The 22,972-nt window shown below is 38.8% G+C and overlaps 1 protein-coding gene across 11 annotated transcripts in view; it reads left to right on the forward strand.

Annotated features, from left to right (window-relative positions):
- PHTF1 (putative homeodomain transcription factor 1) overlaps positions 1–22,220 on the forward strand; it is a 62,552-nt gene extending 40,332 nt beyond the window's left edge. For 8 of the 11 annotated variants that reach the window (XM_030824816.1, XM_030824810.1, XM_030824812.1 and 5 more), the window contains 12 exons: positions 5,980–6,139; positions 7,012–7,185; positions 7,290–7,379; positions 8,681–8,902; positions 12,447–12,575; positions 13,314–13,586; positions 14,676–14,807; positions 15,304–15,390; positions 18,501–18,656; positions 19,645–19,740; positions 21,028–21,153; positions 21,700–22,220. In XM_030824816.1, coding sequence (XP_030680676.1) covers positions 5,980–6,139; positions 7,012–7,185; positions 7,290–7,379; positions 8,681–8,902; positions 12,447–12,575; positions 13,314–13,586; positions 14,676–14,807; positions 15,304–15,390; positions 18,501–18,656; positions 19,645–19,740; positions 21,028–21,153; positions 21,700–21,720 — 1,666 coding nt within the window. In that variant the 3' untranslated portion in view covers positions 21,721–22,220. Of the gene's footprint in view, positions 1–5,979; positions 6,140–7,011; positions 7,186–7,289; positions 7,380–8,680; positions 8,903–12,446; positions 12,576–13,313; positions 13,587–14,675; positions 14,808–15,303; positions 15,391–17,628; positions 18,657–19,197; positions 19,417–19,644; positions 19,741–21,027; positions 21,154–21,699 lie in introns of those variants that run through there. The other 3 variants (XR_004032690.1, XM_030824817.1, XM_030824818.1) reach the window with 3 other exon arrangements.
- The last annotated feature ends 752 nt before the right edge of the window (positions 22,221–22,972 follow it).

Genomic DNA, 22,972 nt, shown 5'->3' on the forward strand with positions numbered 1-22,972 from the left:
AAATTTCTAAGTAGCAAAGCATTAAAGAGGTGACTTGGGTGTAGTTAAAGGCAATCGGTTTTATAAGGGAAGCAGAGCATAAAAGTTTGGAAAATTTGCACCCTGACTATGCGATAGAAAAGAAAAACCCAGGCCGGGTGTGGTGGCTCACGCCTGTAATCCCAGCACTTTGGGAGGCCAAGGTGGGTGGATCACCTGAGGTCAGGAGTTCAAGACCAACCTGGCCAACATGGTGAAACCGCATCTCTACAAAAAAAATACAAAAATTAGCCAGGCATGATGGTGGGTACCTGTAATCCTAGCTACCTGGGAGGCTGAGGCAGGGGAATTGCTTGAACCCAAGAGATGGCATTTGCAGTGAGCTGAGATCACGTCACTGCACTCCAGCCTGGGTGACAGAACGAGACTCTGTCTCAAAAAAGAAAAAAAAAGAAGAAAAGAAAAACCCATTTTCTGGGGAGAAATTCAAACTGGCTACAGAAATTTGCATAAGTAGCAAGGAGCCTAACATTAATACCCAAGCAATGGGGAAAATGCTTCCAGGCCATTTCAGACACTTTTATGGCAGCCCCTCCCATCACAGGCCTGGAGGCCTAGGAGGAAAAAGTGGTTTCGTGGGCTGGACCCAGGGTCCCCATGCTGTGTGCAGCCTTGGGACTTGGTGTCCCATGTCCCAGTTGCTCCAGCCATGGCTGAAAGGGGCCAATGTACAGCTCAGGCTGTGGCTTCAGAGGGTAGAAGCTCCAAACCTTGGCAGCTTCCACATGGTATCGAGCCTGCAGGTACACAGAAGTCAAGAATTGAGGTTTGGGAACCTCTGCCTAGATTTCAGAAGATGGATGCCCAGGCAATAGTTTGCTGCAGGGGCAGGACACTCATGGAGAACCTCCATGAGGTAGTGTGGAAGGGGAAAGGTGGGGTTGGAGCCCCCACACAGAGTCCCTACTGGGGCACCGCCTAGTGGAGCTGTGAGAAGAAGGCCACCATCCTCCAGACCCCAGAATGGTAGATACACCAACAGCTTGCACTGTGCTCCTGGAAAAGCCTCAGACACTCAACACCAGCCTGTGAAAGCAGCCAGGAGGGAGGCTTTACCCTGCAAAGCCACAAGGACAGAGCTGCCCAAGACCATGTGAACCCACCTTTTGCATCAGCGTGACCTGGATGTGTGAGACCTGGAATCAAGGGAGATCATTTTGGAGCTTTAAAATTTGACTCCCCCACTGGATTTCGGACTTGCAAGGGCCCTGTAACCCCTTTGTTTTGGCCAATTTCTCCCATTTTGAATGTCTGTATTTACCCAATACTTGTATCCTCATTGTGTCTAGGAAGTAACTAGCTTGCTTTTGATTTTACAGGCTCATAGGTAGAAGGGACTTGCCTTGTTTCAGATGAGATTTTGGACGCTGGACTTTTGGGTTAATGTTGAAATAAGACTTTGGGGGAGTATTGGGAAGGCATGATTGGTTTTGAAATGTGAGAACATGAGGTTTGTAGAGGCAAGGAGCAGAATGATATGGTTTGGCTGTGTCCCCACCCAAATCTCAACTTGAATTGTATCTCCCAGAATTCCAGTGGGTTGTGGGAGGGGCCCAGGGGGAGGTAATTGAATCATGGGGGCTTTTCTTTCCCATGCTATTCTTGTGATAGTGAATAAGTCTCATGAGATCTGATGGGTTTATCAGGGGTTTCCGCTTTTGCTTCTTCCTCATTTTCTCTTGCCGCCACCATGTAAGAAGTGCCTTTCACCTCCCACCATGATTTTGAGGGGCCTCCCCAGCCATGTGGAACTGTAAGTCTGGTTAAATCTCTTTATCTTCCCAATCTCAGGTATGTCTTCATCAGCAGCATGAAAACGAACTAATACACTACTCCTGCTAATTTTTCTATTGGCATGGAATGTCTTTTTCCATCCCCTTATTTTCAGCCTGTGTGTATCTTTATAGGTAAAGTTTGTTTCTTGTAGGTAACAGATCATGGATTTTGTTTTTTTTTTAATTCATTAAGCCACTCTATGTCTTTTGATTAGAAAGTTTAGCTCATTTACATTCCATGCCTTTATTGATAAATAAGGACTTACTCCTGCCACTTTGTTAGTTGTTTTCTGGTTCATTTGTGATCTTCTCTTCTTTCTTTCCTTCCTGTCTTCCTCTTAGTGAAGGTAATTTTCTCTAGTGGTATTTTTAAATTTATTTATTTTTATTTTTTATGTGTGTGTTATTATTTTGTTAATTTGGGGTTACATTGAGGCTTGCAAATAATATTTTATAACCTATTATTTTTAAACTGATAACACTGATTGCATAAACAAGCAAACTCATAAACCAGCAAAGAGAAAAGTAATAAAAATTGTACACTTTCACTCTGTCCCCTTGCTTTTTAACTTTTTGTTGTTTGTATTTATATCTTATTGTACTGTCTATGTCTTGAAATGTTGTATTCTTTTAAATTGGTTCATCTTTTAGTCTTTCTGTTGAAGATATGAGTCGTTTACACACAACAATTACAGGGTTATAATATTCTGTCTTTTTTGTGTATTTACTATTACTAATGAGTTTTGTACCTTCAGATGATTGCTTATTGCTCATTAATGTCATTTCTTTCAATTTGAAGAAGTCTCTTTTGCATTTCTTGTAGGCAGGTCTGTTGCTGATGAAATCCTTCAGCTTTTGTTTTTTTCTGGGGATATCTTTATTTTTCTTTCTTGTTTGAAGTTTATTTTTGCTGGGTATAGTATTCTAGGATAAAAAGGTTTTTCATTTAGCAGTTTAAATATGTCAGACCAGCTGGACATAGTGGCTCGTGCCTATAATCCCAGCATTTTGGGAGGTCAAGATGGGAGGATTGCTTGAGGCCAGACGTTCAAGACCAACCTGGGCAACATTAGGGAGACGCAGTCTCTACAAAAATAAAAATAAGAAATCAGCTGGATGTGGTGACATGTGCCTGTGGTTCCAGCTATGCTGGAGGTTGAGACAAGAAGATCACCTGAGCCCAGGACGTCGAGGCAGTAGTGAGCTGTAATTGTAACAGTGAACTCCAGCCTGGGCAACTGAGATCCCCATCTCAAAAAAAAAAAAAAAGGGAAAAATAAGTAAGTAAATAAATATGTCATACCACTCTCTCCTAACCTGTAAAGTTTGCACTCAGAAGTCTGCTGCCAGACATATTGGAGCATCTTTGTATGCTATTTGTTTCTTTTCTCTTGCTGCTTTTAGGATCCTTTCTTTATCTTTGATCTTTGAGGGTTTGATTGTTAAATGCCTTGAGGTATTCTTCTTTGTGTTAAATCTGTTTGGTATTGTATGACCTTCTTGTACTTGAATATTGGTATCTTACTCTAGATTTGGGAAGTTTCCTGTTATTATCCCTTTGAATAAACTTTATACTCCTATCTCTATCTCTACCTCCTCTTTAAGGTCAGTAACTCTTAGATTTGCTGTTTTGAGGCTATTTTCCAGATCTTTTAGGTGTGTTTCATTCTTTTTTATTCTTTTTCTTTTGTCTCCTCTGTGTCTTTTTAAATAGACTGTCTTCAAGCTCACTAATTCTTTCTTCTGCTTGATCAATTCTGCTGTTAAGAGACTCTGATGCATTTCTTCAGCATGTCAGTTGCATTTTTCAGCTCCAGAATTTGTTTGATTTTTTTTTTAGTTATTTCACTCTCTGTTAAATTTATCTGATAGGATTCTGAATTCCTTCTGTGTATTCTTGAATTTGTTTGAGTTTCCTCAAAATAGCTTTTTTGTTTTTCTTTTTGAGACAGGGTTTCACTGTCATCGCTCAGGTTGAAGTGCAATGGTACAATCTTGGCTCACTGCAAACTCCACCTCCTAGGCTGAAGTGATCCTCCTGCCTCAGCCTCCCAAGTAGCTGGGACTACAGGCACATGCTATTGCACCCAGCTAATTTTTGTATTTTTTGTAAAGACGAGGTTTTGCCATGTTGCCCAGGCTGGTTTTGAACTCCTTAGCTCAAGTGATCCACCTGTCCCTTGGCCTCCCAAACTGCTGGAATTACAGGCCTAAGCCACTGTGCCTGGCTAAAAATAGCTATTTTGAATTTTCTGTCTCTAAGGTTGTATATTTCTGTCTCTCTGGAATTGGTCACTGGTATCTTATTAGATATTGGTGAGGTCATGTTTTCTTCGATGGTCTTGATGCTTGTGGATGTTCATTAGTGTCTGTGCATTGAATGGTTAGATGTTTATTGTAGTCTTCACAGTCTGGGCTTCTTTGTACCTGTCCTTCTTGGGAAGGCTTTCCAAGTATTTGAGGGGAATTGGGTGTTGTGATCTAAGTCTTTGGTCACTGCAGCTGTATCTGCATTAGGGGGCACCCTAAGCCCAGTAATATTGTGGCTCCTGCAGACTTGTAGAGGTTACTGCCTTGGTGGTCTTGGGTCAGATCTGGGAGAATTCTCTGGATTACCAGGGAGAGACTCTTGTTCTCTTCCCTAACTTTCTCCCAAACAAATGGAGTCTCTTTCTCTCTGTGTTGAGCTGCTTGGAGCCAGGAGGGGTGACACAGTACCCCTGTGGCCATTAATACTGGGACTGGCCTGGGTCAGGCCTGAAGCCAGCACAGCACTAGGTCTTGCCCAAGGTCCACATGGTGACCACTTGCCTGTCTACCACCCATGTTTACTCAAAGCCCAAGGGCACTACAATCAGCAGGTGGCAAATCCAGCCAGGCTTATGTCCTTCCTTTTAGGGCAGCAAGTTACCCCTGGCTCTAGGCAGATCCGGAGATGCTGTCAGGGCCTGGCATTGAGAACCTTAGGAATCTACCTGTCATTCTATTCTACAGCAGCTGAGCTCACACCCAAACCAAAAGACAAACTCCTTCTCATTCTTCTCTCCCATTTCCTCAAGCAGAGGAATCTCTCCCCATGGCCACCGCTGCCCCAGGCCTGCAGCAAGTACTGCAAGGCTGTTGCCGATATTCACTCAAGGTCCAAGGGCTCTTTGGTCAGCTTGCGGTCAATGCTGATAGGCCTGGCTATCTCCCTTCAGGGCAATGGGCTCCCCTCTGGCCCAGAGTGGGTCCAGAAATACCATCCAGGAGCCAAGGCCTAGAATCAGGGACTTCAAGAGCACACTTCGTGTTCTACCCCACTGTGGTTGAGCTTGTACCCTGCCTGTAAGACAGAGTCCCCTTTACTCTTCCCTCTCTTTTCCTCAAGCAGAAAGAGTCTCTCCCTGTAGCCACCACAGCTGGGAATATACTGGGTCACTCCTGAGGCCAGCATGGCTCTGAGTCTCACCCAATGCCCACAGTGAGTACTGCCTGGCTACCACCGTTGATTATACAGAGCCCAAGGGCTCTTTGGTCAGCAGGTGATGACTCCTGCCAGGACTGGATCCTTCCCTTCAAATGTGCCGGTTGCATTTCGGTCCAAGGCATGTCTAGAAATGTCATCCATAAGCTAGGTCCTGGAATGGGGGCCTCAGGACTCTGGTCCCTTGTTCTACTGTGGCTGAGCTGGTATCCAAGTTGCAAGACAAAGTCCTTTTACTCTTCTGTCTCTTCCTGGGCTGTGAATATCACTGCCTGGCTTTGCAGTAAGGGTGGCAAAAACACACTCCCTGGCCACCCAGCTGGTGTCTCAGTAGGTCATGTGCACCCTAAGTCTACTGGGCTAGTGGAGTGGCAGTAACAGACGATATAAGGTAGGAGTTGCATCGTGTCTGAGAAGATGTGGAGAGGACTGTGAACCTACTTTTGTGCAACACTGAAAAGTATATGCTTCCTTTCAGTTAATTGACATGAGTCTTTAAAGAATAGACTCACATTCTGAGTCTGTGATTAAATATTTTGTCATTCTACACCCTTACTTAGCAAGCTAAAGTCCTGAAAAATATGATTCCTGAATTTTCTTGATTTCCAGAATAATATAGCGTATTCGTTAAAAGAAAGTGGTTTCATGAAAGATGTTACTTTCAAAAAACTAATCTTCTTTTCCTTTTTTAAAAAATAGGATTAAAAGAGTAAAATTAATATCTAACAAAGGGACTGAAACTGACAATGACCCAAGTTGTGTCCATCCTATCATTAAGAAGAGACAATGTCGACCAGAGATTAGAATGTGGCAAACAAGAGAGAAAGCAAAATTTTCAGATGGAGAAAAGTGCCGTAGGGTAAGATTTAGATGGATTTAACACGGGGTTTTTTTCCCCATGTAACATTTTCCTATTAAGATTCTGTTAGAGATATAAAATAGGTACTAGTGGGTTTATAAGTTTGTCCTAACAAGTAAAGCCACAGGATATGAAAAGAAGATACCACATGAAGACTGGAACTTAGTCTTAAAATTTCTAGTACTAGACTTGTTATTAATTTTGCGAGTTATCCAGCCTTAGCAGTAGGCTGGTAGATTTAATAAACAGATTAGTGAAGAGGGTGCTGGGTCATATTCCAGAGAAGCAGTGATAGTATAGTAAGAGTTTGGGAAATTATTTTGTAGGTTTAAGTAGAGATGGTCTGTTCTGTGTCTAAAGCTAGCTACACACTTTTACTTTATAGTCTTAAACTGTTTTCTTATTGGTTAAATTGTGGCATTTAGTCTAATAATTATTGAGTCGTTACTATAACCAGGCGTTGTTCTGAGTACTTTACGTATACTAACTTATCTCAGTTTTTTTCAACAAACCTGTGAAATACATGCTTTTATTATCATTTCTTTTCAGATGAGGGAACTCAGCTCCAAACAGATATAGTAAATTGCTCAAGGTTATGTATCTAGTAAGTAGAAGAGCTGTGCTTCAGGCATAGAGTTTGACTTGAGTCTTGGTTTTTGAATACTACATAACACTGCCTCTTCATTTAGGATATTTAGTTTCAACTCAGTATTTTTCTTAATTGAGATTAAGTAATATATGGATTTGTTCAGTTTTGGGTTAGTTTACTTTTGCTGCTTGGTAGTTTTTGTATTTTTTTGTGTGTTTACACATGCAGCTTATTAGAATATTTTGGGCTGTCCCCTGTGAAGGTATTGCTGTTCTCTTTGTAGGAGGCTTTTAGGCGTTTGGGTAATGGGGTGTCTGATGACCTGTCAAGTGAAGAAGATGGTGAAGCACAGACACAGATGATATTATTGCGTAGGAGTGTGGAAGGGGCCTCAAGTGACAATGGTTGTGAAGTTAAGAATAGAAAATCAATACTTTCAAGGCACCTAAACTCTCAGGTAATTTCTATTTTAGTTTATGAAAGTATAGGACTGAATCATTTAAGTTAGTAACAAAGCATTTAACATATTTTCCCATTGCTTGTTGGTTTGATTTTTGGCAGGTAAAGAAAACCTCTACAAGGTGGTGTCATATTGTGCGGGATTCAGATAGTCTGGCTGAATCAGAATTTGAATCAGCAGCCTTCAGCCAGGTAAAGTATCCCTTTGAGAAATCAAGGTATATTTTTGAGTGTAATAACTTTATCCATTCCTTTTTTTTATTGGTTGCCCTAAAGTAGCGTTTACATTAATATTTGCCAGCCCTTCCGTTGTCTCCAATTATCCATCTCCTTATCTAGCAGCTTTTAATGACTACACACATAGAAGGAATATTTTCCTACATTGACCCTAAGCTTAAAAGTATCACAGATGATGCCCAGCAGGAGGTTACTTAATCCCTAAATAATGAGATTATTAAATATTCACTTGGAATGTGAAGTTTATTTTTAAACATCATAAATTGGATTGACACTGATGAAGACAGATTTTTGAGAAAGGAGTTCTGAAAGATGGGAGTAGTAAATATCATCATGAGAGCTAAAGGGCATATTATATTATTTGGAAAATTGTTACTCAGAGGTGAGCAGAGTAGATGGTGGTGGTGTGGTTTTTTCTTTTATTTTGATTAACAAGGCAATTGTGGTCATGGAATAACTTTCGTATTTATGTTTGTACTTTTCTTTGCCTGATTATCCTTTAACATTTTGGAGCTGAGTCCTGTTCACGAGTAGGTCTGTAGTCAATTTCACAATATTTAGAGTTGGGGTCACTTTGTGTGTGTCAAAAAGCTCAGCTAAGCCAGTTGAGTGGGTCATCTTGGTGTGCTTACAGGAATCACTCCCCTCCCAGAACACCTTAGTTGATCATTTCCATAACTTGGCAATAGCTTCTTAGAGGGAGTCCTGCTTGCTAGAGACATCAGTTTAACATTTAAATATTAAAATGTATTATTGGCTGGACATGGTGGCTCACAACTGTAATCCCAGCACTTTGAGAGGTTGAGATGGGCGGATAGCTTGAGACTAGGAGTTGGAGACCAGCCTGGACAACAAAATGAGACCCTATCTTTACAAAAAAAAAAAAAAAAAATTATATATATATATATATATATATATATATATATATATATATATATATGCGGGTGTGATGGTATGCACCTGTAGTGCCAGCTACTCAGGAGGCTGAGGTAGGAGGATCATTTGAGCCTGAGTTTGAGGTTGCAGTGGGCTGTGATCATGCCACTGCACTCCAGCCTGGGTGATAGAGCGTGACCCTGTATCAAAAAATAAAAAAGCATTATTGTTACGTGAAGCCCTGTGAAAAAATGAATTCATGGTGATTGACTTTTGAAGGCTTTCAAGCCATTGCTGTAGATAACTTGTTTTAATTTTATTTCACATGTAATTATTTTTAAAGATGAATAACATTTTTTGCTTTTTGTTTTCCTTTAAAGGGCTCTAGATTGGGTGAGAGTGGTGGCTCTCGAAGCCTCAACATGTCAAGAAGAGACTCAGAAAGCACCCGCCATGACTCGGAGACTGAGGATATGTTATGGGACGACCTGCTACATGGCCCAGAGTGCCGGTCATCTGTCACCAGTGACAGTGAGGGGGCCCATGTGAATACCCTTCACTCAGGGACCAAACGTGACCCCAAAGAGGATGTTTTTCAGCAGGTCTGTGCAGGCATGATAAGAATAGCTAGTATTTATTGTGTTCTTACTGTGTGTCAGGCACTCTGTCATCTCATTTAACTTTACAATAATCCTGTAGGGTAGATACTATTATTATCCCCAGTTTAGAGGTGAGGAAACTGAGCCTAGCCTATAAGTGAAGATGTTGGGATTAGAACTCAGGGAGAAGTAATCTAGAGTTGCCCTAACCTAAATTTTTCTGTATATTACTTTTTCTTATTATTTTCCTTAGAATGGTCCTTAATGTGTATTTTATATTTTGTATGAGTAGAGTTTGCATGTAGAGAATATACCTTATATTTTCATGAACATCACAGTGTTACATATGAATAACTAGGAAATGGTATTGCTTGCTTTTTGAATATGCATGAAATAAATAATGCTTTTAATTTCAAGTTTTATATTAATATCATAAAATCAGATAGCCATTAGAAGGTATTTCAACCTTCCAATCAATGTAGAGATTCATTCTACATCTGTAAATTTTTTACCATCTGTTATGTGGTGATAATAGTTCCTACTTCTTAGGAATAGTGTGAAATAGCTAATGAGATAATATAAAGTACATAGCATAATACCTGGCAAGAGTAAATACCCAATAAATGTTAGCATTATTATTAATATCTCCATCAGATGATCAATTGGCCTCTTAAATACTTCTGGAGCTGGAGTGCTTGTTATTTAATGATACAGCTTATTCCACTTCTGGATAGATTGAATGATGAAGAAATAGTTCTCATATCAACCTTTCAGTTGCTTAATGTCAATGATTGTTATGATTCTTAGGTTTTTGTTCTTTAGGCTAAATATTTCCACATTGGCTTGCAAATAGTGGATGATGGATATATATTTGTTTAATTATCAAATATTCTCGATTCAAAGATACCATTTATTTAGGTTATACATTTTCATTTAAAAAATCGCTTCATTAAATGTATATAATTTTTAAAAAATGAACAAGAAACAGTGTAAATTTTCTCATTAAAGTTTTCTTTTTGGGGACAGCGCTCACTCTGTTGCCCAGGCTGGAGTGCAGTGGTGCAATCATGACTCACGGCAGCCTTAACCTCCCCAGCTCAAGTGATCCTCCCACCTCAGCCTCCTGGTTAGCCACCATGGTTGGCTAATTTTTAATTTTTTTGTAGAGACAGGGTCGCACTATGTTGTTTAGGCTGGTCTTAACTCCTGGGTTCAAACAGTCCTCCCACCTTAGCCTCCCAAAGTGTTGGGATTACAGGGGTGAGCCACCATACCTGGCTCTCATTAAAATTTTTGCTACTTTTTCTGATTTTGCAGTGAGGCTACATATTTTTTGCATTCAGTCTGGAGATTCATCTAAATTACATTAGCTTTCAGTAGTTATGCACAGTATCATGATGATCTTGATCTTCTTAGCACTCCCCTCCTTTGAGATTTGCAATATAATTTTAAGACATATATAAGAATAATTGAGTGTGGTAAACTCACCATGTCAAATGCAATAAATTATTTTCCAATCCTGTTCACCTAGCCTATTCTTCTTTTATTCCCTGTATTTCTTAATACCACATTACCCACCCAAGTCAAAAAGCTTGAAGTCATTCTTGACCCCATTTTTTTTTTTTTTTTTAGATGGAGTCTTACTCTGTCACCCAGGCTGGAGTACAGTGGCACAATTTTAGCTCATTGCAACCTCCGCCTTCCAGGCTCAAGTGATTCTCCTGCCTCAGCCTCCTGAGTAGCTAGGATTACAGGCGCCTGCCACCTGCCACCACACCTGGCTAATTTTTGTATTTTTAGTAGAGACGGGGTTTCGCCATGTTGGCCAGGCTGGTCTCAAACTCCTGACCTCAAGTGATCCACTCGCCTTGGCCTCCGAAAGTACTGGGACTACAGGCGTGAGCCACCGCGCTCAGCTGGCCCCATTCTTTCCACCCTTAACCACTTATGTTCTTTTGATTCAGCTGTCTAAATACCTGCATCTCTCTGTTTGTGGTCCCCTGCTTGGTACAGGCCATCATCTTATCTCAACTGGATCATTACAATAGCTTCTGTAGGGTTGCCTCTGTTCCTTTCATTTTCCTTGCTACAGCCAGAGTGATACTTCTAAAACACAAATCTGATAATGCCACTTCCTTTAAAATCCTTTTTTCTTCTTTCTGGATTGCTTGCTTCTGTTCCTTTATTTGTTCTAATACAGTCTCATCTCTGACCATTCCCTCCCTGCTCCTCACATGGTGAACTTCGACTCGACTAACCTTCTTTGTTTCTGATATGTACCAGGCCTCATGTGCCTCTGGGCCCTTACACATACAGGTTTCTTTGCCTGGGACATAATTTTCTCTAATGCCAATTCTTCGGGTTCATTCCTTTTTATTTCCAGGCAGGTCTTGGCTTGAGTGATGCTGCCTTCGGGAAGCCTTTCCTATATACTCCTAAAGCACTCTTGCCTTTCCTTACCATGCTGTATAGTAACTTCCTTCAGAAGTCTATAAGCTCCTTGATAGCAAGGACATCTGTCTTGTTCTCTGTTTTATCCACAGGCATGATACATAGTAGGTGCTTAATATGAGTTGTATAAGTCAGTGAATCAATCAAATCAGTGATTCAAATCAATAAATGCTTGTTGGCATTTTGCTAAGCATTGTGGTAGAAAGAGAAAAAATATGCCAGATGGTCCTTTTCTAGAAGGTTATCTTTTAGTTTGGGAACAAGATAATTATATAGGAAATAAATAGAGGACGACATAAAAGCACCATATAATAAGATGCTAATTTGTCTGATACAGACTGTAAAAGTTTTTCATTTCAGAGAAGGGCAAAGTTAGTAAGGCTGAGGCTGTCAGAGAGGACCATGTTGGTGAAGTGGGACTTGAGCTAGTATTTAAAGAATAAGACATGATATGGCAGAGGAGGAGAGGGAGCTGTTTTCATTGTGACTGTCTCCACTTGAGCTTTTCTAAGCCTCACTAATTTTCTGTGTCCTGGTTAGACCAGAAACAGACTTAACTCCTCAGTCATTCATGTGATCTATAAGGCCTTTTAGTATCTTTCTTCCTTTACTTCCTGTTACTCTCAGTGTAATCTCGTAGCTCTAGAAATTCTTTCTTAATAGCCCATGACTACACTAAGCTTATCCTCACTTCCATGCCTTTAGAGAGGGAAGCAACCTTGGAGATCATGGACTGCTATCTCTCCTCATAACAGAAGACATTTAGTCTCTCTCTAGGTGAGAGAATGGCTTAGTAAAGAAAAATGGACCTAGCGAGCCATGGTGGTATGTGACCATGGTCCTTGCTACACAGAAGGCTGTATAGAGGGAGGCAGATGGGAGGATTGCTTGGGCCCAGGAGTTTGAGACCAGCCTGGGCAACATAGTGACACCCTGTCTCAAAAAAAAAAAAAAAAAAAAAGAGAAAGAAAAAAAGAAAGGACCAGCATTATAGAGTTGGTTATTAGAGTGTTGGCAAATGAATGGAGCCTGGGAAAGAAAAACTAATGGAGGCAAGAAAGCATGGATAGAAACAATTTTATATTTTTCTTCTCAGAATCATTTATTCTGGCTTCAGAATTCAAGTCCTTCCTCTGATCGTGTTAGTGCAATAATCTGGGAGGGGAATGAGTGCAAAAAGATGGATATGTCTGTGTTGGAAATAAGTGGCATCATCATGAGCAGGGTAAGACTGAGTATGTTTTCAGATTTTTCAAAAAATATACTAAGTGATCAGGAGCTATTTTATAATAATCTCTTAGTGATTAAAACAGTATGACTCTGCTTTTGAAGCACATATATATATCATATATAATAACATTATTAACATATATATGTAATTTTGTAGTCAGAGTCTTTACATGGTAGTATATACATTATTTGTTATACCTGGTCTCTATTAACATAATCAACTGTTCAGGTATGCTCTACAGATATTCCTTATCTCATTGAATCCCAATTTTTTTTTTTTTTTTTTTTTTTTTTTTTTGAGACAGAGTCTCGCTCTGTCTCCCAGGCTGGAGTGCAGTGGCGCGATCTTGGCTCACTGCAAGCTCCGCCTCCCGGGTTCACGCCATTCCCCTGCCTCAGCCTCTCCGAGTAGCTGGGACTACAGGCGCCCGCCACCATGCCCGGCTAATTTTTTTGTATTTTTAGTAGAGATGGGGTTTCACCCTGGTCTCGATCTCCTGACCTCGTGATCCGCCCGCCTCGGCCTCCCAAAGTGCTGGGATTACAAGCGTGAGCCACCGTGCCCGGCCAAATCCCAATTTTTAATAAGATTAAAAAGTCATAAATCTGTATGTCATTTGTATTTATACTTTTAGAATGTGTTTTTAATAGTCTAAATAGTGTTTGATAAATACTGCTTTGTAACTCCATTTAGCTAACACAATAATGGTGGAAATTTTAAATTAATTCACAGGTCAATGCCTATCAGCAAGGAGCAGGTTATCAGATGCTAGGAAATGTTGTCACTATTGGATTAGCATTTTTTCCATTCTTACATCGACTTTTCCGTGAGAAGAGCCTTGACCAACTAAAGTCCATTTCAGCTGAGGAGATCTTGACTCTCTTTTGTGGGGCACCACCTGTTACACCTATTATTGTTTTGTCCATAATTAATTTTTTTGAAAGATTGTGTCTTACTTGGATGTTTTTTTTCATGATGTGTGTGGCAGAGAGAACATATAAACAGGTCAGTGGAGAAATAAGTAAAATTTTTTTACCTGTTTTCGTATATGATATTCCATTGAGTTGTTTTTGTTCTCTTGATTTGGTCTCTCCTTAAGTTGATGTGGGCAATAAAGGATTGGTAAGTGGTCTTTTGATATTTGTGGATTTATTGTTTGTGTTACTATTTACATATTACACGTTGTAATCTGAAATTTTGCCAGGCCCCATGTGTAGAATAAGTGGCTTAGCCAGTGAGTGAGCCTAGCTGACTGCTTAGCATCTGCACCTCAGTGTCCCTTTTTTGTTTTTTATCTATAGAATAAAATAATTATCTACATGTGATAATGTTTTTGTGAAAAATAGCCAAGTGAGAAATAAATTTATTGAAATTTGATAAAAATTATGGATGGAGGGTTTAAAATATTGGTGATATGCAGAAGAAGTGTGATTTATTTTATTTTATTTTTTGAGACTGGATCTTGCTCTGCTGCCCAGGTTGGAGTGCAGTGGTGTGATCACAGCTCACTCCAGCCTTGACCTCCTGAGGATCAAGCAGTCCTTTCAGCTCAGCCTCCGCAGTAGCTGGGACTACAGGCCTGCGCCACCACCCCCGACTAATTTTTTGTATTTTTGTAGAGGTGAGGTCTTACTTTGTTGCCCAGGCTTGTCTCAAAGTCCAGGGCTCAAGTGATCCGCCTGTCTTTCCTCCCAAAGTGCTGGGATTACAGGGCATGAGCCACCATGCCCAGCCCCAGAATTATGATTTTGAATGGAAATTTAATTTGAGAATAAGCCAGAATCATGTATAAACATTTGAGTTTGTGAAGTAGTGGATCCACAAACGCCAACCATTCTTTGGGGGTCTCCAAAGAATATTCCTTGCAAATGTTGAGTGTACCACATTGTGAAGAAGTATATTACTATGTAATGTGCTTTGGAAACAACAGGGTAATGAGCTATTAGTGAAAATTTTCACTGCCCATCTTAGTGATCACTGATGAGAACTTCATTCTTTTTAACATTTTTGTATTCTGGGAATATCATTGGCAATTATATGAATACACAGACACATACATACATTTCACTGTGATTTTTTTTAAACCTCTTCTAGAGATTTTTATTTGCAAAACTCTTCAGCCATATTACTTCTGCCAGGAAAGCTAGGAAATATGAAATACCTCATTTCAGACTTAAGAAGGTGGAGAATATTAAAATATGGTTATCACTGCGTTCCTATCTAAAGGTGAGTTTTATTTGATTAACAGTAGAGTGTGTGCAAGAATGTGCTCACTGAAGCTCCTGGCAGCAGTTAGTCCGTAGACAGTGTAGTTCTCGGTGTCAGGCAGATTATATCAGCAGCTGACAGACTTGCTGGACAGCAAGTTGGATGTCATCTCTCTGCAAAGCTGGTAGGGGTAGGTAAGGAAGAGCTTAGAAAGGGAAAAGAAAATCTAAATTTCCTAGGGGCAAAATGATAATTAAATAGTGCATATTTTTCTGACTTTTTTGGGAAATACTCCAGCTGAAAGTATGTCAATGAATCAGTCACTCTTAATTTGGAAATGCATGGATTTCAGTACTTAAAGTTGATGATGTCCAAAATATGTTAAAATCCTATCTCAGAAAATTCTTATAAACATTATTTTCCCACGAATGTAGTACAACTCAGTGTTAATAATGTGAGGGCAGTTGCTGTCTGCCGGTAACTAAAACATTAACACATGTGTCTCACTCCACAGAGACGGGGGCCACAGCGTTCAGTTGATGTGGTTGTATCCTCGGTCTTCCTACTGACACTTTCGATTGCTTTCATTTGTTGTGCTCAGGTAAAAGTTTCACATCTGCTTTAAGGAAAAATGAAAATTCTATTATAGAGTTCACTTTCTGTTTTAGACTTAGGTCACTGTCTTTAAGTATGTATTTTTAATGCATCTACATTTTTTACTATTTTGGATGTTTGGTAATTTTTCTAACTTTTCAAAATGGGAATACAAGTAATTCTGAAGTCCTTTCAAACTGTAAGATTGCTCTAATTTTAGTTGGTAATTATTAATTGATAATAAAACTATCATATGATTGCAAAATACTGATTTTCTGACTACATTATTCCTTCTGTATTTATTAGTTGTCACTCCAAGGTAGATCTTTCATTTCTTTCCCTCTCATTTATTCATTCATTTATTTATTATACTGTGGAATCATGTATTCTCGTTTTTATACAGTGGGTTAAAATCTATTACTATAGGCTGGGCATAGCAGCTTAACACCTGTAATCCCAGCACTTTGGGAGGCTAATGTGGGAGGATTGTGTGAGGCCAGGAGTTGAAGACCAACCTGGGCAACATAATGAGGACCCATCTCTACAAAAAAAAAAAAAAAAAAAAAAAATCTGTTACTATATTTGCTTTGATGCCTACATTGTCCCAAATTTGGCCAGTGGGAGCCCCTAGAAACCCCCTCCTGTATCCGTTTGACAGGGTCTGCTTTTTGTAAAGCACTTCTGTGCTTTCTGCATTAAAAGAAGTTACAGGTTTATCTTATAGTTTTTGAATTTTATTGAATTTTAACGTAATTCTGTGGTCAAAGCATGCTCTGAATATTTTCAGTCCTTTGAAATATGTAGAGATTTACTTTATTATCCAGCATATATTCAGTTTTATTAAATTTTCCATTAGCACACTGACAAGATTTGTATCCTGTCATTGTTGAGAGCAGTGTCCTTTATGTGTCAAATTACCTACATCCTTACTGAATTTTTTGGTCTGCTTATTCTGTCAGCCATTGGTAGAGGTGTGTTTATGTCTGATTGTGGATTTGTCTGTGTTTCCTCTTCTGTCAGTTTTTGCTTTATGTGTAACTGGGTACATCCAGATTTAGCTTTGTTATCCATCTTTTTGGGCAATTGACTTTTATGTCCTTTATAGTGATTTATTTTTTTTTCTGAATCCAGGATCCAATTCAGAATTACATATTGCATATAATTGTCATGTTGCTTTAGTCTCCTTTAATCTGGAAAAATGTCAGGCTTTGCCTTTCATGACCCTATAAAATGTCTCCATTTGTAATGTTTCTTACTGATTTGATGTTAATTTCATTGCACCAGCTGTCTTGATTCATTTCTACATGTTATATCTTTGTCTACCTGTTTTTATTCTTTTGTTCTCATATTTTAGGTGTGTCTCTCATAATCAGCATTTCCTCTTATGGTTGCTTGGTGTTTGTTCGTTCTTCTTTTTTTTTTTTTGGTAGCTGGGACTACAAGCACATGCCACCTAGCCTGGCTAATTTTTAAATTTTTTGTAGAAGTGGAGTTTGGCTTTGTTCCCCAGGCTGGCCTCGAACTCCTGGCTTCAAGGGATCCTCCTGCTTCGGCGTCCAAGAGTGCTGGGATTACAGGCATGAGACACTGTGCCCAGTTGGTTGCTTGTTTTTTAATACATCCTTACAGTCTTAGATTTTGGAGTGTCTGGCCCATTTAAACTTAATGTTGTTTCTGTAACCACAAATATATTTGGTTCTTACTTTTTCTAACTGCTAATTTTCCTTTTTCACTCCTCTCGTCATCTTTTTATTAACCAAATATTTTTAAATATTCCACTTAATCCTATTAACTTGTTATATATTCTTTTACTGTTGTTTTAAGTAGTAAAGAGATTACAACATGCATGCTTAATTTTTTATAGTCTAATAAAATGATTAATTTATCACTGTCTTGATAATGCTAGGCCCTTAGAACAGTTTATCCCATTTACCTCTTCACCTTTTGTATTGTCCTTCACCTTAATTTTACATATATTTTAAAACCACAGATGTAATTATTATTACTTTGTGTAATTAATCATATTTACTCACATATTTACCTTTTCCATTGCTTTTTATTTCCTGAATTTCTGTGTTTCTCTCTGGGATTATTTTCCTCCTACCTGAGTAACTCCTTTAGTATTTATTTTAGTGCCAGTCTGCTGATGATGAATTCCCTCAGTTTTTGTTTGTTTGAAAATATATTTTATCACTTTCACTTTTGAATGATTTTTTTTTTTTTTTTTTTTTTTTTTTTTTACCAGGAATTGAATTCCAGGTTGCCAGTTATTTCCTTTCAGCACTTTTAGGATTCTATTGCTTTCTGATTTCCACATTTTATCTTGAGAAGTCTGCTGCTAGGGTGCCATGACAAGCCAAAGCTAATATGAGTCAAACTCAGTGGGGAGGCAGAAAACAAAGGTCTTGTAAGGCAATGGAGCTGGCTAAGAGGAGTGGAGATGGGAGCCTACGTAGCCCTGGGGGAAGCGAGATGGAGAGGGCAGCTGCTTGGTGACTTCCTGTTTTTCACAAGGTTTCTGTGAGCATTATCTGTATGTTTTTCAGTAAATTCCATCTTACTTTGGGCTTGAGTAAATATCTTTACTTTTAAATCAACAAATTTAAAAACAAAAACCAAAACCTTTTACCAGAAAATTTGACACATAATAGGCACTCAATAAATGGTAGTTGCTGCTGCTATTGTTATTTGGAGCCTAAAACAGAATAAAGAACTGATCCTTAGGATTTTCTAGTCATACTAGTGGAATGAGCCACATGTTTTAGGGAGCTCAGTTGACATAATGCAAAGTTATTACTTTGAATAATGGTTGCCATATAGTTGTGAGCGGACACACTGATAGTTAAAGTAGCTGCAAATGCATTTGTCTTATTTTATTTGTGTATTTTCCTTCTTTGTTACTTCTAGAGCCTTGCTAAAGGAGAAAATCTAGAAAACTTAGAGAAATATATAGAGATTAAATAAATAGGTAATACTTTATGAGTATTAAAGCTCTTCTGCTTTGAGTATTGAAATATTGGATTTTTGGAAATGTTCTTAAATTGACAGAGTAAAAGAGTAATTACATGATTTTAAGGTAAATGAAAAACTTAACTTTTTTTTTGATCCTTTGTATAGGTTCTCCAAGGACATAAAACTTTCCTGAATGATGCTTATAACTGGGAGTTTTTGATCTGGGAAACAGCTTTACTACTTTTCTTATTGCGTCTGGCCTCATTGGGGTCTGAAACCAATAAGAAATACAGCAATGTTTCGATATTACTTACAGAACAGGTATTGATCTGTCCTGTCAATTGGGTTTAGTGGTTAGGGGTAGCGTAATATGCTGTAAGTTTCCTGCAGAGGATTCAGGGTTTAATCACTGTCTAGCTGTCACTTTCTAGCTACAGGACCTCACGAGTCACTTTGCTGCTCTGTAGTTGCTTATCCCTAATAAAATGGATGTAATATCTCCTCCTGCTCTGTGAGAATTAAGATCTAATGGATTGAAAAGACTTTGTATACTATAGAGAGATTTTTATTGGTGGTAATGGAGCATGTTTTTAATCTCATATTCTATGTCAAGTATTAGATCTTTAGAGTACTTGTCATTTAGCATGTATAATAAGCTTCTTGAATTCTGTATCAGACATAGAATACATTATTCAGTGTTTGGAAAATACTTGTTTTCAGTATGTGAATAGACACTAAGATTGAGAAATATCTCTTGTAAATACAGAGTAGTATAAAGTTTTTTTAATTTTGTTTTTAATTTCAAGTTTTTCCATAAACTTTGAATAAAAACATTTATCATTCTTTTTTTTTTTTGTCTTAGAATCATAATGGAGAATTCTTCCTACAAGGCAAAATATAAGGAATTAGTAAAGTAAAAGGAGCTATCTTCTTCCATTCCATAAATGTTTAATGAGGATGTTAGATTATCTAGGGGGATAGTGAGATGAATAAGATAGAGGTTTTGAAGTCAAGGTGCTTACACGCTAATTATGTTATGTTGCAAATAATATTAAAATTTTTCATTGTTTTGATATTTAAATTGCTTCATCATTAATTACTTGTTCATCACTAAGTAGTTTTTCTTTGCCAGAGGGAGACTGATCAGGGATGGGGGCTAGAGTACATGACATATGTTCTCTGTAGCAATAGCTATTGGAATTTCAAAATTTATTTTACTTGAAAACATGACCTTTGAAATATGCCAGATTTTATGCAGTATATATATTTTTTCTAAGAAATTTACCTTAATTTCTATTCCTTCCCTTAGATTAATTTATATCTTAAGATGGAAAAAAAGCCAAATAAGAAAGAACAGCTTACTCTAGTAAACAATGTATTAAAGCTGTCCACCAAGTTGTTGAAAGTAAGTCATAGGCTGTGATACACTTTTACTATCATTTGAGTTAAATCAGTCTCTTCTCTGAGAAAACATTAAATGGCAGATGATACCTTGGGTTGGGAGGGGTCCTGGAAGTGGACTCTTCCACAGTGGCATCAGGGGTAGGGGTCACAGTGGTGGTTAGAACCAGAGCTGAGGTCACAGAGCTCAGGAGGCAAGGTTAAGGACAAAGAGTGGCTCCCCATCACCAAGTTGGGCCATCTGGTCAAGGACATGAAGATCAAGTCCCTGGAGGAGATCTGACTCTTCTCTGTGCATCAAGGACCAGGTTCAAGGCATTTGTCACCACTGAGGACTACAACGGCTATGTTGGTCTGGGTGTTAGTGCTCCAAGGAGGTAGCCAGCACCATCCATGGGGCTATAATCATGGTCAAGCTCTTTATCCTCCCTGTGTGGGGAGACTACTGGGGGAACAAGATTGGCAAGCCCCACACTCACACTATCCTTGCAAGGTGACTGGCAGCCTGCATCTCTGTGCTGGTGGCCTCATCACTGCCTCCAGAGGCATTGGTATTGTCTTGGCCCCTGTGCCCAAGAACCTGCTGCTGATGGTGGATACCCACCACTGCTACACTTTGACTGGGGACTGCGCTGCTACCTGGCCAATTTTGCCAAGGGCACCTTTGATGCCGTCTCCAAGACCTACAGCTATTTCACCCCCAACCTCTGGTAAGAGACATGTTGACCAAGTCTCCCTATCAGGAATTTAGTGACCACGGCCTAAAGACCCATACCAGAGTCTCCATGTAGAGGACCCAGGCTCTAGCTATGGCCACCATGTGGTGGTTTTATACCAGAAAAATAAAGTGAGTTAGCCTGTTTTAAATACATTAATTAATGTTTTACTTCTCAGAACCCAGTAAGAGATAGATGCTAGGCTGTGTAGATTCAAAATGCTGACCTGATGGTTTTAGGTTAATAACTACTATGAAAAAATTTACAATTTTGTTACCCAGGTTCTGATGATTGCTGATGTCTGTCATATTTTATATATGTGTGTGTGTGTGTGTGTGTGTGTGTGTGTGTGTATTTTAAACTACAAATGACATATTGCTCAAATCCACCTAAAAAAAATCTTAGTAGAAAAGTAGGTGAGAACACGTTATGGATTTTTTGAAGGTAGCTCTTTGAATATTAAGGAAAGACAGCCTTAAGCATTCATCTATACCCAAGACAAAACACAGCAAGAAGTCACTGAGTAGCTATGAGAAAACACATATCTCATTTCAATTCTTTGATGTTTTTTGTAGGAGCTGGACACCCCATTTAGACTCTATGGACTGACAATGAATCCCTTAATCTACAATATCACAAGAGTAGTTATCCTTTCTGCTGTCTCAGGTGTTATAAGTGATCTTCTAGGATTTAATATAAGAGTAAGTATCCCCACCACTCTGTAGCATCCTAGTCTTAAAAATTACCATGTACAGAAATCTGTGTTCTTCACACGTGTGTGTGTGTGTGTGTGTGTGTGTGTGTGTGTGTGTGTGTGTGCTTCTAGCATGGAAATAACTCTTGAGGTAAAGAAATAGGCATTTTGATTGGTGGTCCACAGGCTTTTCAGCTTCGGTTTTCTCATTTTACACAAATATAACAGACAGTGCTCTTGAATGGAACAAAAAAAAATCAAGTTTGAATTTCATATCAGTTTAATAGCCTGAGCTGGGAAATGGTCTTACTCTGATACTGGGGAATGTACAGATGTAGAATGAATGAAAACCAGTACATGAACTGCATTGTATTATTTTTGATCCTGGAAGTTTTAAATGTTTTTTCTCTATGATGTTCTATGGTTGCTATTGCCAGACTTGATAAATTTTTTCTTTTATAAAGGATTCTTTGTTTATAGTCATGTAAGTGTACCTATAAATCCCACCTGGTTTTCCTAGAACTAACTTATTTTGGTGATTTTGTTTTCTTAGCTGTGGAAAATTAAATCATAAGCTGAGTTAAATGCCTGGACTCTCCCCTGGCTGGTATCAAAACTTACCTATCAAGGAAAGAGATGACTGCAGAAACCAGTGAGATACCCAACTGCTTGTTCACATGCACAGGTGCTCTCAGCTCTGCCAAAGCGAATGAATGGTGTTTCCAGAGGAACAAGTCCTTTTCCAACTGGGTGTGCATGCTAAAAACCTGTATTTTCATGCTTTTCAAACAACATGAATAGTCAGCCGACTAAAGACTGTGTGTGTTGTGGTAACACAAGGACAATTTTGTAAGTTTGCGCTTCAATACTGTGACAGTTATGTTTACTGGACATAGTCTTTTGGGCAACTATGGTAGATGCCCAAAGCATGAAGCAAATATCTTTTATTGGAAATATGCAAATTCAATACTTTTCCATTATAGTCCATAGAACTGGAGATTTCTTTCTCTGTCAAAGAGAGATCAAGCAAACTATTTTAGGTTAAATCCGAATAAAAGAACTTTACTGGAGACTTTCAGTTTCTAGGTTTTCTTTGTTGTTGAAGGAAGAAAATTAACTTTTAAACTGTGAGTTTCTGTTAAACTGTGGAGAAATGTTTTGTTCGTTTACAATTTTGAGTTAATAACTGTATAGTTGTTGGCAAACAATGCATGCATACAATATGCCATGTAATTCAGCATGAAAAATTTAAGTATATGCCTACTCATCCATTTCTATCATACAACATGGTTTCCATGTTCTGTGTGGAAGCCATGGAAGCATGGTTTCCATATAGATCATCTGAGTTGTGGTTCCTAACACAGTGCTATGTGTCCTATCACAAGCATCATTGATAGTTTATCTGTTGTGCAACTTAATGTATTAAACCCTACATACATTTTCAGGTCCTCGGTGTCTGTAACCGGCCATGCCATGCCTCTGATGATATAGGTTCTGTAATGCAGCATCCTGTTATACACATGCATATACATATGTTAATGAAAGCTCTAATAGTCTACTTATAATTCTTGCTCATTAAGTTACCTGCTTTGAAGAATCTCTTCTTTTTTTTTTTTTTTTTTTTTGAGGCAGAGTCTCACTCTGTTGCCCAGGCTGGAGTGCAGTGGCACCATTTTGGCTCACTGCAACCTCTGCCTCTTGGGTTCAAGTGATTCTCCTGCCTCAGCCTCCTGAGTAGCTGGGATTACAGGTGCCCGCCACCACACCTGGCTAATTTGCAAGAATCTCTTGAGGCAAATTGAAAGCTTGAACATTTTAATGATAAG

This window comes from Nomascus leucogenys, chromosome 12 (genome assembly GCF_006542625.1).
Source record: "Nomascus leucogenys isolate Asia chromosome 12, Asia_NLE_v1, whole genome shotgun sequence".
Lineage (NCBI taxonomy): Eukaryota > Metazoa > Chordata > Mammalia > Primates > Hylobatidae > Nomascus > Nomascus leucogenys.